General features: G+C 40.3%; 1 protein-coding gene across 2 annotated transcripts; it reads left to right on the top strand.

Annotated features, from left to right (window-relative positions):
• Positions 1-589: 589 nt before the first annotated feature.
• ppp1r12c (protein phosphatase 1, regulatory subunit 12C) lies at positions 590-14270 on the top strand. 2 transcript variants are annotated; one of them, XM_026360094.1, is made up of 20 exons: positions 590-1073; positions 1847-2021; positions 2106-2236; positions 2622-2740; positions 4624-4783; positions 4882-5026; positions 5237-5311; positions 5404-5483; positions 6544-6656; positions 6741-6808; positions 7237-7367; positions 7484-7571; positions 8298-8415; positions 9755-9870; positions 10885-10931; positions 11147-11186; positions 11410-11514; positions 11703-11753; positions 12109-12159; positions 13050-14270. In XM_026360094.1, the coding sequence occupies exons 1-20, from the start codon at positions 865-867 to the stop codon at positions 13134-13136; spliced, it is 2109 nt and encodes a 702-aa protein (XP_026215879.1). In that variant the 5' UTR covers positions 590-864; the 3' UTR covers positions 13137-14270. The 2 variants fall into 2 exon arrangements, with proteins under 2 accessions (XP_026215879.1, XP_026215878.1); XM_026360093.1 differs by having other exon boundaries at positions 11410-11523.
• Positions 14271-16178: the final 1908 nt, after the last annotated feature.

The raw sequence follows: 16178 nt of genomic DNA, 5'->3' as shown, positions 1-16178 counted from the left end.
GAGAGATGCCGTCCTAATGTACTTTGTCTGTAACTTATGGATCCTACTTCAGGAGTAGTTCGCTTGAAGTTAATATTAGACTTCAGTAATTAAAATTACACAAATCATTCTGTCTACAGTCGCAGACAGCTGAGACTGCTTATTAGTGCCACATAAACTTGAATGTTTTTTTAACTGTGGAGTCTGCCCTTAATAACTTACACCACAAGTGATTAAGAATGGATCGCTTTTAACGCCAGCATGAAAGGAAGCAACCAGGCCTTGCAATGATCATATTTACAACTGGAAAACATTGTGAACCAATCCTTTAATGTTTTATAGCTGAAATATAATAAATCTCCTGGTTACAACTTTAGCTTTAAACCCTTTGTAAAGAGAAGAGAGCATTAGAAAGTCATGTCCATTGTCTTATATTCATGTACATGAAGCTGATCACAGTCTCGGAAGGATCACAATGACAGGAAGTGTGCTGCTATAAGTGCACAGTGCCCAGGCGTGAAGCTATTTCAGCATTTCCCCTCAGGGGTGCAGTGACGTCACACACCCAGAGATAATAGCGTTAGAGTCCAAAGCTCGGAAGAAGTGAAGTCTGTTTCCCCATGTATGTGTATTTGCTGTGACCATTTTCTGAAACTAAAAGCCTATTTCAGTCTTGGAAACTAACAGCACTCGGACTGCCTGACGTCTGTAGACAGACCGGCGCAGCTTTGCGCGGTCCCGACGTCTGCGAGCACGAGCCGAGGCTTCCTCCGCATCCAGAGCCATAGCAAAAACCAGGAAGTGAAAGTACACACATGGAGGGTGTGTCTTTCCTTGCCACTGGATGTTTTATTTTTAAAAATACAGTCCTCCTCGGATAAATAAATGGGGGACTCGGCGAGGACCAAGCGGCGGGAGCAGCTGAAGCGCTGGGCCGGCTCCTGTACCGACAAAGCACCGGCCGTGCCCAGGCGGAGGTGGCGGGGGGATGCCGAGGACAGAGCAGAGGAGCCGGAGGCCGAGCTCAGCAACCCGCCGAGGGACCAGCCAGTGTCCCTGTGCAGAGATGAAACCAGCCCCTTACTCAAACGACGGTACAGAAACGTCTTCTATCAAATGATGTTACTATTACACGACTAACGTTAGCTAACAGGCGGTTAGCTTAGCGTTAATATTTCAACATATGCTAAAGGAGGGATGTTTGCGTAGGCTTGGACAGACAAAATTACAGAAACGGCGTACAATGCAACACACTAGCCCCTCTGCTCTTAAATAACGTCACTGTTTAATTAAATATATCGTGTTCAGTTTTTTGTTGAAACTGTCAATGTCAGCAATGCAAAACTCGGTATAACACCGGAATCGGTAGTGTTTATGCTAACTCCTAGCTAACTTGCTAGCTAGGAGCGGTCAGTCTTGATGAGGGTCTACTCTTAACACTGGCTGCCTTTAATACATTTCTTGTTTTATAAATATGACATTCTGACAACGTAATTTTATACACGTTTGCAACGTTTGTTATCTGTCAGTGTCTCAATAAACTAGACTGACTATTTCCTATAATCGTTTGGTAATTTGGTAGTTACGTTAAGTTTATGTGACTGTCTTATATCACAGCAATGGCAGTCTGGGTGGCAGGTTCACTAGTCAAAAATCCCGCAGAACAATACAACATACTACTTTAGATTATATGTGTTGCTCCTCTTTTTTTCTAAAGCCCTGCTGAACTGTGTTGTATTTTTGCTTTCTCAATTCAGTGCATACTATTCAGATGTTAACAGTAATGTTTGCCATCTTAATTTGGCAAACCAGACAATCAGTAGCTAACCAGTGAGCTTCTCTTGCTGCCTGTGTCCACTCTGTTTAGGAAAAGGGTCAGGTTTGACAGGGCTGCAGAGTTCCTGGCTGCCTGTGCCAGTGGAGACATTGAAGAAGCAGAAGCGATGCTTAAGGAGGCCAAAGAGACCAAAAGGAGGAACGTGGAGGATGTGGTAGAAGTTATCAACTGTTCCAATGCAGATGGAATCACTGCTCTTCACCAGGTGAGGCAGTTTCATCTGCTGTGCTGGCTGATGAATAAGAAACATTTACAGCAGAATATTCATTTTTGTTGTTGTTGTTCACAGGCATGTATAGATGGCAGCATGGAGATGGTGACCTTCCTTTTGGAACGTGGTGCCAACGTGAACCAGGTTGACAATGAGGGATGGACACCACTGCATGTTGCTGCCTCATGTGGCCATGCTGACATTGCAGAGTAAGTAGCATATTTCTCTACACATTGCGTAGCTCAAAACTCTTTGCCACTGTGGGGACATCAGCGTGCAGTGTAGATGCCAGAGTATTTCTACATTCAACAATACTAACATTGTTATTGTGTTTGGCAGGACAACAAGTCAGCCAAAGCATGAGTGGGCTGGCCTGGCACACAAATGCATGCAAATCCAAAGATTTAAGATTTTATTAACTTTTTTCTGTAGTCCCCTGTATGAAAGATTGAGTATAATTGAATATAATGGCGCCACTAAATACACACAAACTGGCAGGATTAGGTGTTCTCTATTTAGATGTTGGTTGCTTTGGTATGGATTTTGTTTCTGCTGTTAAATAGATTCTTACTCTATACGTGTTTGTTTTGTCAGTTTCCTGTTGCAGCGAGGTGCTTCTCTTTCAGCTGTGAATTGTGATGGTGATGTTCCTCTGGACATTGCTCTGGACGAGACCACTGAGTCCCTTCTTCAGGATTACACTCTGAGACAGGGTAAATGATTTTCTTTGTTAACTCTGCACCCATATCTTTATTTACCAGACATGCACTGTAAAGTCAGTAAATTTGGCACTTTGGCAAAATATACTGAACTGTCAATCTTTATCAATTTTGCATAGCAATCATGTTGATATCACAGTCTGCTGGTATAATTAAATGCAAAAAGCTGAGTGGAGTTTAAATCTTGAAGTTGGCAATGAACCCCCAAATGTTTGTAACAATTCTCCAAAACCAGGGTAAAAATTAAGAACTTGATTTTCACAGTTTGTTTCAAACCTCGGTTTTAGTTATGTTTTTAAGTAACTAACAATTCTGAACACTAAATGCTACTGGGCTCTGAGCACTTTCATAACATTGATGACCTACACTCTGTGCTTCCCCTAAACACTTAAAGTGCAGTGCACTTCAACACACTGATGGTATGTTGCATCAATCATATTGATGCATTGTTTCAGGCCTACAACACGCCCCATCAAGAAATCAAAAGTGTGGGATTACTTAACCATAGAATTAATAAAATGATGTTCTTCTTCGTCTTGTAAAACTTTTGTTACCCAGCAACACAACTCTTACACACAAACATCTCAAAAGAAAACATTCTAGGGCTCTTCTATTGTCAAATTATGACACAGTAGCATAAGTCTTTATTATAGCGACTTTTGTCTGATTGTTGGTTGGTATCAGTGCCTGACTGTTGTGTTTCAGACATTAACTCAATGTAAGTCTCCATAAAGCAGATGCTAATGTTAGTTAGCATGGTAATGCTAGAATGGCATTCTACATTTACATTTACATTTTAGTCATTTAGCAGATGCTTTTATCCAAAGCAGCTTACAAGTAGGCTACAATAGCAGGCAGGGTAGGCGTGAGGAGGTCTTGCCCCTACTGGAGGTAGGCCACGGATGGTATTTGAACCCCAGTCTCCCCTCACATGGGAGGCAGTGATGTTACCACTACACTAACCAGCCGCATTCTAGCACATTTAAAACTAAGCAGCTTGTTTGGTCACCTATAGGCATATAAAACTATACAATGTAAATTATATGCTGGTGTAAGTAACAGTTAAATAATGTAAGTGCATTTCTTATTACAACTGACACTGGTCTTTGTAGCATTAACTTACGCAGCCTCCCATCAGCGTGTGTTAAATGCAGTCAAGTACTGAGTGTAGGTGATCTCTGTTTCAGAAATGTGCCGAATTTAATGTGAGGTTTAATGAAGCAAATGAAACCTATTTGCTTGTTGTTGTAGGTATTCACTTGTTAACATTGCATGGTAAAATTATTATTATTGTTGTTGTTGCTATGTCAGTCAGGTTAGCCTGTGTACATGTGAAAAAAGTCTGAAAAGCTTTCTCTAGTATTGCAACCTTGGCACTTGGCACAAACGGTTTCTGTGTGGTTTTGAAAGTTAACATATTAACCACCAACATGTTGTTGGTCCATATGGTAGTGTCAACCAATTACATATGTCAGCTGGTCAGCACAATTTCACTGTCAGCATCATAGTAAATGATGATTTTTATTATTTATTTAGTGCAGCTTTTGTCATGTTATTTGTATATTAGAAAATCTCCTTAATGATATCTTACTAATGATTTCAACTTCATCTGTGATGCTGTTTGATCTTGTCCATATGTGGGAGGACAGAGGCAGAGTTCTGCTTAAGACAAACTTGTTGTTTTGACTTATTGTCCAATGAAGAAAGGAAAGTCTTTCCTGTCAGGAATTCATTGTGTGCATAAACTGATAGAAGCAATTATGTCAAGAATTGGATAAAAAGGTTTAAACCCTCATACTACCAAGAAGTACACCTTGAATGTCTGTGTCAAACTCAGTGCAGAGAAGAGGCCCATCACATTTATTGTTTGTGTTTAGGTGTGGATGTAGAGGCAGCTAAGCGACTAGAGGAGGAGCACATCATGAGAGATGCCCGGACCTGGCTGACTGAAGGTCCACCTGCTGACATACGTCACCCTAGGACTGGGGCCACCCCACTGCATGTGGCTGCAGCTAAAGGCTACCTAGAGGCTCTGAAGTAAACATTTCTGCTTAAATAGCTGTTTTTTTGTTTTTTGAGACTCGTTTGTTTTATCTATATATCTATATTTTTTTCTCTTCTCTTGTATTTTCCAGGATACTGTGTCAGTGTGGGCTGGATGTGTCAGCCATGGACTTTGATGGCTGGACACCTCTCCATGCTGCTGCACACTGGGGCCAGGGCGAGGCCTGTCACATTCTGGCTGAACAGCTGTGCAATATGGAGGCCCGCAGCAACGCGGTAATGCAGCAAAACAATTATAAAAACTTTTTATATTGCATCATATTCAGGTGTGGCTATCTGTCTGATGTCAGCTGGACATATTATATTTTATATAATTGAGATTGTAATTTTATTATGTAAACCTATCATCACATATGTTTTTTGTTGTTGTTGTTGTGTTTATTTATTTATTTTTTCGCTTTCTTTAACATGACACAAACTTTGCAGGGTCAGACACCGTTTGATGTAGCTGATGAAAGCGTTGCAGAACTACTGGAGGAGTTATCGCAGAAACAAGCCAATGTAAGAAAATGTTTATGTTGTATCTGCATTTACTTTATATTCTAAGAAAACCAGTTGCCTTGATCGCTAACTGTTCTCTCTTTCTCTGTCAGTGGCGTAATGAACAGTCCATATTAGACAGGCAAAATCTGCAAGGTTCCACTGCTGCAAATGCACAAAGCAAACGGCGGAGGTTAGTATTTACAGTGACAAGAAAAAGTATGTGACTCTTTTGGAATTTCATGGTTTTCTGCATTAATTTCTCATAAAATATGATCTGATCTTCATTTAAGTCAAGTATTAACAAATATGATGTGCCAATAATAATAATAATAATAATAATAATTGTTCTCTTATTGAGAACAACCATAAAACAACCATAAAATCCTCATAGGAATTAGTGGCAACTTCAGTTGTGCAGCAATGTTCTTGTTAGTAAGTAGCAGCTTCCTTTGTGGTGTCCTGCCATAGACACCCTGCTAGTTCAATGTTTTACTTACTGTAGACTCACGTGCACAGATGTTAGCCAGTTGCAATGATGCATTCAAATCTTTGGCTGTCACTCAGGGTTGTTTCTTTACCTCATTAATGAGTGTTTGTTGTGCTCTTGGGGTCATTTTGACTGGCCGCCAACTTCTTGGTAGAGTAGCCACAGCCCTAAACCATTTCTATTTGTAGATTGTTTTCCTAATTGTAGAGTGGGGAATTTCTAAAGTCTTTGACATCTCTTTGTAACTCTTTCAGCTTTTTGTACATCAACAACTCTTAATTGTAGATCCACTGAAAGCTCCTTTTGAGAAGGTATGGCTCACATAAGCATATTCTTCTTGTGCAGAGCAAACTCCCAAAGTTGGTGATTTTTGTCAGTCAAAGTAGCTCTAGTCCACACTTCCAAACTAACTTTCTTAACTTATCACCTGACTCTATTTAGCTCCTCTGTGAGGTTTCTATGGTTGTTCTCAATAAAAATATCAGATCTGGAATTTCTTGTGTTATTATTAGAAGCACACAAATACCTGTGTTTATCATATCTACTTAAGTTAGGTTACAGTCGGTTTTCTTGAGTAAACTGTCACGTAAATAAGAAACCAGTTCTGCCTAGGGTTGGTATTCTTGTTGCTGTTTACAGCATTTAGGTTACTAACCTGCATGTAAACTAATTTCTCGATTTCCTGTGTTACATGATTTGTCTGAGTAACTTGATTACTAAGATACTTGTAAATGCAGTCACTGTGCCTATTTTATGCTTTCAGGAGTTCAGTGTGCAGGATGAGCAGTAAAGACAAGATGAATGTGCAGGACCAGTCTAAAGAGAGAGGGATTTCAGGAGATGTTGAGCTGAGTGAAGAAAAAGACAGCAGCCCTGGTAAAACAGTTCCTGTATGGCAGTTTGACTGTCTTTGCAAATATGTGTAATTCTCACAAAAAGATTCTGGCTTTCTTTTCCCAGAAAGCTCCACTGTGTCCAGTCCAGACACAGAGAGTGTGACTACATCTGCTGTCAGCCCTGCTGACAAGGTAAAAGACTTTTGACACAATCCAGTATGTTAGACAGAAGCTCTCTTTGTCACATTCTTCAAGAAAAATAGATGGAAATAGCACCAGGAAATGAGAACAAAAGCCAGAATGTACTATGCGTAATGTAACACTTGTAATTATTCCTAGTGTCTGTCATAATTTCTTTTTTAATCTAATCTGAGTTTGATCTCATATGTCGTATGTTACACACAGCATTTCAAATGAGGTTTTGGAAACTCCCCCTTGATCAAAATGTGTTGTAACTTTACATATGAAGGCTTTCGGACTGGAACAAAACATGTCAAGACATATTTCAACAATACACTGGCATTATTTGTGTTTCCCCACAAGGATAATAAATCTAAATGCGCCACATCAGTTCTACAACACATAAACTGTTAATGTTTTTTTTCTTTTACTTTTCTCAGTCACCAGAGGAGAAAGATGAGGAGGAGAAGGAGCAGGACAAAGCAAACCGCACTGCTAGAGTCCAACCAACTCCTCAGACAAAGGATGTTACAGCTGAAAGTCCAAACACTCCCAATGCTGACAGGCGCAAGTAAGAAGCAGGAACCTAACAATAATTCTCAAAGTGTTGTTTGTTTTTCATACAGATGCATAGTGCTTAAAGAGGTTCCAAATTATATTATGTAATTTATGGATGCTTGTGTTTAGGTTCCAGGCTCCTGGCAGAGATGAAGAGTCTGAGTCTCAAAGGAAAGCTCGCTCTCGGCTATTACGACAGACTCGCCGCTCCACACAGGTACAGCTTATGGGGGATATGTTTGCCAGTAACAACTACCTTTTATGTTTTCTTCTCATCATTTTGATACTTTTTCATTACTGTACTTCTCAAACGGCAATGAGTACAACGAGCACAGTCATTATTTAAGATCAGAAATGTTTGTTATTACAGAAATATAGGTTTGAGGAAATACTTCTTTGGGATTGTGGGGCTGCCTCCAAGTCTCTAAATTTACATTATATTAAGATACATTACAAATCGGGGAGACTGCAGCGAAGCAGCTCAAAATATTGCCTAAATGTATGCTATTTGAACTGGTGTGTTTGATAAACTATTCTTAATTCATAGTAAGGAGCATAGTTCTCATTAACTCAAATGAAATTTCAATGGCCATTTGTACCAGGGAATAATTTAGTAACTTTGTGAACTGTATTCTAAACTTGCTTTTTTTTTTTTTAAACCTTGCTACAGAGCTGTGCATTACTGCTATGAGTTTCAGAAGCTATATTGGACTAGTGAGACAAACATTCACACTTGCTCACTTAGCTGGTGTAAATGTGTGCATGCAAAGGCTGCACGCCAGTCAAATCAATCAGATTCATATTATTTACTGCATCAGTATCTTTTTATTCACTATATTAAAAAAGTTTTTCTTCCCAGTGCCGGTGTTGAGTTGTGATTGCAACATAAGGCTTCTGAATTTTATTTATTTATTCATTTTGTTGTCTTTTACTTTACTGGCAGGGTGTGACTCTGACAGACCTGAAAGAAGCTGAGAAGACTGTGGCTAAATCTGCAGATCCACCACCTCGCAACATCCAGCACGTCAGCCCCATTGTCACTGTCACGCCTGCTGAAAGGGGTGAGTGGTTTTGGTGAAATGCTGTGAATACACAGTACTGTGCAAAAGTCACCATTACATTTTTCTTTGGTTTGGCAGTTCTATTATAACTAAATACCTATTTATATTGTAGTCACTTGATTAAAATACAACTAGTGTACATAGGAAATATGTTGAGCTTCATGCAGATGCCACGTTGGTCCTTCCACAGCCTAAAGAAGCTTGACCATATATATATATATATATATATATATATATATATATATATATATATATATATATATATATATATATATATATATATACGCCAAAAGGTTTACCACAGAAATACTAAATCTTGAAAAAGTGTGACAGTTTTTCCTAATTCTAGGACAAGTTTACTCTAACAATAAAACCATACATATCTTTGTCACTGTTCTTAAAAACCACATTCAAGCAATGTTTATAAGAAGAGATATTTCTAAAAAGATATCAGCCAATGTATGGTCATTAGATTTTATTTTATTCTCATTACATAGCTACAGTCTCACTTCTGTTTACTGTAAAGTCATGACTAGGAAATAAAAACAAGATGCACTAAGAACATTTAGGGTGGAGTACTCTTGAGGACAGTTTTTAAAGGAAATGAGGTTTTCTCTCACGATGTAAGGGCTACTGCTGGTGTAGAACATTAGGTGTGGTTTGACTGGTAGCATTGTACCCATATTCTTGTGTGTTCTGTTCATCTTCTGTGTTTTTGTGACCCCTTCCCACACTTTTTATTTTGATTGGGAACTGAGCGTCTCCTTGTTTGGAGATTTATGCAACCGAGAAACCTGGTTACTATCATACCGCTAATCGTTTAGAGAAACCACTGTTCTTTCCTCGGACATGTCTTCGTGTAATGCCTTACCATTCAGCTTTTTCCACCAGCATGTGCTAGACAAAATGCTGCAGGGAAAGAAGAGGTCGCTACATGGAGCAAGTTGTTAAGTTGTTGGTTAGAGAAATGACGCATCTGGTCAGTTTTAAGAGTTAACCTCCTGCGATGTTAGCTCACCAGACGAAACCCAGCACTTTATTTGTTTATGGTTTTCAGACCTCAAAATGCAGGTAGGTGGAGTAGTGACAGAGGTGAAAGATAAGACAGCTTTACTAACTAATCTACTCATCTACTCTATGCACACGTCCCCTACTGAACTTCAAGCTCACTGAAACAAGCTTTGTCAAACACCATCTTTTGAGCTCTACAGTATTATTCATTCCATGTTAAATTCCCAGAGTGACATGAGACATGGTTAGTAGTATTTTTCTAACTGGACCAAATGTCCCAGATACCATACAGAAGTGTTTGTCCATCAATCTCCATATTTTCCTCCAGATACTGACCCAGTGAAACAGGTGGAGCCAGAGGGAGAGAAGCGTCTGGGAGTGAAGGAAAGGAGGAAAGGGAGGAGGGAGAGGCGCTCCACTGGCATCGTTCAGTTAGAAGGAGAGGTATGAAACAATCTTACATCAACACAAACAATCAGGTGAAAGGGATTAAACAGGCCAGAGGGCGTTGAAAGTTGATGAAGGGTCAGCCGGTGCAGTTCCTCTTTTTCATATCGCAGCAGAATTTGCCGGGAGAGGAACTTTGCTGGTTCTGAAACCGAGACTGTGTGTGTTTGCGTTGCAGTCCCCTCCTCTCTCTTCAACTTGTTGCCAGCCTGTTGGTGCCATCCCACCTCTTTTACATTGTGGTCTCCTGCAAACATGAAAGAACAGTGCAGGGAGACCTCACAGTCTACTATATCGTTACATTTGATATCTAGATGCAGATCATCCTTAAAAACATACAAATACTTTAGAGCCCAGATGAACACTGCCATGCTGAAATCCTACAGTCCTGCAGTTCTGCCCAAATTGTATGATTCATGTGGAAACACGTAAACTGTAGAAGGTTTTGTCGATACAGATTTTTGTGTATTATTACAGGTTAACCACCTGGCAGAACATGTTAAAATCAGTAGCTCTAGGTGTCTCTGCAGTAACACCCACTTTTGATCCTTATTTTTATTCATTACTATATGCTTTTTTAGCCATAATTTTCACAATTAAAACTTACTGAAGTACAATATTTGTACAGTCATGTTATCTACATTATTACATTTAATGTAGTACTTCCACTTGTAGTGAAATATTTTAAATGAAGTATTCGAGTTTGTGTACTTCTACCACATTTTATGTCAAGCTGAATTTAAGAAAACGTGTATAAATATTGTTTCACCAGAGTATTTAAGTTTGGTTGAATGGAGCAGCAGCTACAACTATGGAGCCTATTTGGAGTTAAAATGAATAACTGATTGAACAACTAGCTGTTCATTAGAAACAATATCTGCAAAATTGATCAAAGAAGCGAAAAAAAGCAGCATTGAAAAGCACAGTGTCTTATTTTAGATTAGACTGACTGTCGAACTGTAGCGCTGTTGAGGTGAAAACGAGACTTCGAGATGTTTTTGTGTGTTTCAGAATGAAGACGAGGACGCTCCTCTGAATGACAGTAACAGCACCTCCAAGTGAGTCTTACTGTCAGGATACTTCATTTAACAGGAATCCTTTGATTCCACACTACAGAGTTAGAACAAGAAGATGTTGCTTTAAAGTCGTCAACAAAAATGTAGTTTAAATTCCATAACTTGGTGATAAAGTGAAGGTTTCTAAATGTTCATCCCTGCATTACTGTGGATGATTCTGTGTCAGGGCTCTGACAGTCTGCTGTGTGTCTTTGCAGGGAGAATCAACTGGGAGACTCCTCAGCTGACTATAGAACGGTACGTGTCTGAGCCTCTCTTCACAGACATTCCTGAAAACCATGCCTGAGGGCTAGACAGAGGTGTAGACAAACCAGGACAGGAATGATACCCAGCGGGCTCCAGACAGACGTAAACACTAACCCTGTGCACATTCAGGTTGCTGGGCTTTGACTGACTGTGTGTGTGTGTGTGTGTGTGTGTGTGTGTGTGTGTGTGTGTGTATGTGTATGTTTCTCTCTAGCTGTACTTTAAGGTACTGCAGGACAACCTGGCTCTGAAGGATAAGCTGCAGGAGATGGAGCTGCTGCTCAGCCAAAACAAAGTGGAGCTGGAGAGACTCCGACAGGTTCGGCAGGTTTGCTGCTATCTTTGACCTTTACCTGTGTGCATGCGAACATGAGTCTGAGTCAGCCAAAGCAAGGGTGTGTGTGTGTGTGCGCGTGTGTGTGCTTACTTTGAACTCTTTCTTTCAGCATTTTTTGTAGTCGTTACATCCTGCAGCAGGTAAATTATCAGTGTTTCTCTCTGTGACAGAGTCAAGAGAGCAGCACAGACAGACCGGCCCTGCTGGAGCTGGAGAGATTTGTAAGTCTGCAATCTGCCTGCAATCAACTTCCTTTACTGTACACAAAACTACATATATGTGCAGTAACATTATTTATTAAGAGTCTATAACAACAACAGCTGAAACTAGAATAAAGTGCATTACAAATGCACGTCAACATTTCATCAGTGTTAGAAGATTTTTTTGAGTTTTTAGACTGCAAAGCTGTGACAGTTGATGTGTTATCTGTCTTCATAAGGTGTCATTTAAATATTAAGAGCAGAGCGTGAGTGCATGGAAACAGTTCTATAAATGCAGCACATCATAAAGTCAGAAACATGAGAAGAACTCATGTAAAGTAAACTGTCAGAAATAAATTCACACTCTTGTTCACAGGAGAAGTTGGCCCTCCAGAGGAAAGCAGTGGAACTGGAGGATGAACTGAAGGTACACAGATTCATTTTGATACCAAGAACTACCGTACTGTACTGTTGCAGTAATAATAAGGGTGGTATTAATTGCATCATTCCACAGCAGTCCTGTTATCTGGCTGCATATAGACAGTTTCTACATGTAACTGGCTCAGCTCTGCTTTAAATCCCGTTGATGTGGAACCTCTTAAGTATCTTCCCTCAGGAAGATACCTATGAGATACCTATGACCTCCCTTCCCACAGGTCGCTGTTTAAACTGCACCTGTGGTTTAGTTTTACGCTGCTGTTAAGTAAAAGCTTCTGCAGACCTGCTTTAACCAAGGATTTTACAGATCACGGTGTAAAGGCAGATTTCCACAGTGCTAATTCTTTTTATTCAGATCTTTTATAACCACGTATGATCCTCTGAAAGCCAAACGTTCAGTCCACTTTTATTAAAACATCAATTTTATGACCTAAAGCATCTTTATGGTACAGATTTTACATAGCTGATACATGTGCTGTGTCTGTCACACGTGCTCCGCTTCATGCTAACAAACCCAGAGAGCAGCATTTAACACATGCACACATTACAGTGGAATGGGAATTAACTGAGAATTAACTTTTATCATGCGTCCATCCTAAACTTTAGACAGTTTAATGACAGTTGATGCCTTAACTAACTAATTTAAGTATAAAACACAACACCGAAGACAACACCAAGTCCCTAACAGTGAAGATTATACTGTAATGTCTCACAAAATCACTACATTGCTGCGTTAATTGGCAGTACTCAGCATCTCAGCATGTTCTGGAAACTGGGTTGGGGAAAAAAGATGAAGAGCAGCAACTGTAAAAATCGTTACTGGTCCACTTTGTGCAGTGTCCCAGCTACAAATGCTCATTTTTACCAATGTTTGTTTAGGTTCTCGGGGACCTCAGAGCAGACAACCAGAGGCTCAAGGATGAGAACGCCGCCCTCATTCGAGTCATCAGCAAACTCTCAAGATGAACCTGAGAACCACCTGCCTGGAGATAAAAAGTATTACGAGATCTGTCTTTTGCCCAACTCAGAAGACACAAACTAGGAAGAGAGACGCAGCATCAGATGCCTGCAAAGCACATTCAGCAGTTACTGGAACAACGTAGAGATATCAGGGTCATTAGCCAGTGTTATGGCCTTTATGTTTTGGCAGATCTACTGTATAACAAGCGGAATGGCACCTCCTGTGGACCGGCGGGATGTTCCTGTTCACATCCACTTTTATATTAGGTTTTTATTGTTGTTGTTGTTGTTTTTTTTTAACTGGAATATTTTATGTGCTTTGCTTCCGCGATACTTTGTATAAAATCTGTATTTAGTGACTTTAAAGCCATGCACAGTGAGAGCTCACAGTGATGTTTTAGATAGCTTTCTTCACCTCTGAAGGGATGGAGGGAAAATAATAACTGTCTGTAGGGGGATGGTTACTAGAATAAGAACTTAAATGTGCCAAAAACCAGCCCCAGTCCTGCATGTCCTTTGGGGGAAACTCCGAGTGGTCAGTGTTGTTTCTCAGGATGAGTCTTAGACCCATGTGTCCGTTTTAGCTGACTGCTGTAAAGATGGACCAAATTCGCATGCTCCTTTCTCCCTGCTCCTCTGAATGTATATTTAATATGTATATTTATGTACAGGGGTCCCCCGCCCCCGTCCCTGACAGTGATGTAAAGGTGTAGTCGTGGTCTCTGTTGTACAAAGGACAGAGAGTTTTGGGTGCTAATCATGGACGTCAGGTGCAGCTTGAGATTTTTGCTGAAGACGTTCGTTACAAACGATCTTTCAAGAGAGTGTGGAGAACGTGCGCTCTGCTCTTAGTACTGTAAGTCAGTAGTTACTTCACTTTGCCATTTTGACTGGACGCTTGGAAAAGCAACAACCCCTTAAGCTAAGTATTCACCCTGTGACGGACGGCTGCTGTTGCTCAGCAGACAGACCAGATGGGTTCACTTCTGAATGTTTACTCCAGTTTTAGAGAAAAAAAAACTTCTTGCATGTCTAGTTGTATTTTGATGCTGTGCCTTCTGATATACATTTGTAAGTAATATTTCTATTTTGCTTTAGCAAGTGTACACCGTAAAGTATAAAATACAATCTGGGATTCAATGTTGGAGGCTCTGTTGTTTTTGTTGGTGAAGGTTTTTCAAAAGTGAGTTTACAATATGTTTGAGGTTTTTTAACGAACTATATAAATATTTGAGGGATTATTTGGATTTAATCAATCCAGCAGAGGGTATAGAAAAGTTTTTACATCTTCATCACAAATATTTAGTGCACCAATATGTTATTGGCATTAAAAATACCGATAGATCCATCGTGAGTGCAACAATATTCAATCTGTGGAGTACTCTTTCAGAGGTTGAGCCACACACCTCAGATTTGACCCTGTTGGACTTGACTGTTCAGATGAAATGTTTTCATGTAAAACATTTAGAGAAATCTGTTTCAAATTCACACATAAACCTTAACTTCATTACAAAACTTAAATCAAGTCATAACCTGCATTAATGAGTAAAGGTCTTGAGAAAAGGTTTTAAAATTATGTAAAATATGAAAGCATGACTCCACATCCACTACCATGGGGTCTCACTACTGCAGCTCACGGTCGCCACTTTTATTTGGCACAGAGTTTTACATCAGATGTCCTTCCTCATGCAACCCTCCCCAATTTGTACCACTCTTGGTATGGACACCCACTGTAGCCAACATACTCCTAAAGCAGTCCTCCTTTAGCGTAACACCAAAACTCTAAGGACCAATTTGAGCAAAATCTTTATTGACTGAGAAGAGCAATCACAAATGATGATAGAATATACAACCCCACCAGCATGCCAGCGTTTTCATAGAAACTGTACAATGTGAAGGAATGTATGGAGCAGGAATACGCGGTCGTCGACAGAAGAAACTAAACGTTTTACATCCATATGTTCTGGTACAGTACAAGTTGATTTCAATTAATGTTACTGGTCAGTTGCGTTTTAAACCCTCTTCTCTCATAAAATACTGAGCATGTGTTTCTCTAGTAGTGTCACTTAACCCTTTGTATGACTGAGGTCTCATTGTGAGAGGGTCACTGGGTTAAAAAAGAAAAAGAAAAGGCTAAAGGCCTGGTCAGTTTTTTTCCTCCCTGCCAGCATCTATCTGTGGGTGAGCTCAGACACCGTCGAGGTCTCCGGTGGTGGCGGCAGCAGCAGCAGACGGTGCCTGGCTCAGCCTCCTCCTGTGCTTTCTCTTATACTACTCTCCTCCACACTTGGGAGCTCCTGACTGCAGGCTATAAGCTATGAAGCAAGCTGAACAAGCATTTGTCGGGGGAAGATGTACATTAAGGCAAAGGGGAAACAAGGTTAAAATAAAAACCAGAAAGATGAAATCAGTAGTGTTAGTCATCATTTTACTCCACATGGTTAGTGCTAAGGCCTCATGGCTAAAAGCAAATGGGTTTCACTGGGTTTGGTTTCTGTCGTCTGATTCTTAACATTCAGTCCCCTTGCAATTATAAGGTGAGTTTTCTGGCAAGGGGTGCGGGTAGTGGGCGTGTGCAGAGCTGTCTCAGAGTAACCTGTATAAACTGTCTCCACTACAACAGGGCTACAGATCAGTTGGTAGCAAGAGGAAGCCCTTGATATGCAGACTACTAGATAGCAGGCGCGGCCCCTACACACAAGGCATGCTATGAAGTGTTGACAGTAGTTGATACATAAGGCAGCGATTTGTTTTTCTTCTTAATTAAAACACTTTTGACTCCTGTGTTCACTTTGGCCCAAGTCGTCGTTGGAACGGGAGGGGGTGAATACATTTACAAGGGAGAAGGGGAGGCGCTGCAGAGCAGCTCTGAATGAATTGTTTTTACAAGGCAGGTATTGGTAATTACAAAAAAATAAAATAAAAACAAACCAGCAAGCAAAGAAATGCTGAGTGTAGTGTGAGGGAGCAGGTGGATGTGGTGGGGTCTGCCATGAGCACAACAGCTGATTAACAGTGATGTGAATACAGTCACATTACACAACCATT

This window comes from Anabas testudineus, chromosome 1 (assembly GCF_900324465.2).
Source record: "Anabas testudineus chromosome 1, fAnaTes1.2, whole genome shotgun sequence".
Classification (NCBI taxonomy): Eukaryota; Metazoa; Chordata; class Actinopteri; order Anabantiformes; family Anabantidae; genus Anabas; species Anabas testudineus.
The sequence above is the reverse complement of the archived record's forward strand: the minus strand, read 5'-3'. Positions and strand labels throughout refer to the sequence as shown.

Excerpts from the sequence above, each read along its gene's own strand:
- ppp1r12c (XM_026360093.1), top strand. The coding sequence starts at position 865 with ATGGGGGACTCGGCGAGGACCAAGCGGCGGGAGCAGCTGAAGCGCTGG. Across the intron at positions 1,074-1,846 it reads AGCCCCTTACTCAAACGACG|GAAAAGGGTCAGGTTTGACA; the intron begins GTACAGAAACGT and ends CACTCTGTTTAG. Across the intron at positions 10,932-11,146 it reads GACAGTAACAGCACCTCCAA|GGAGAATCAACTGGGAGACT; the intron begins GTGAGTCTTACT and ends GTGTCTTTGCAG.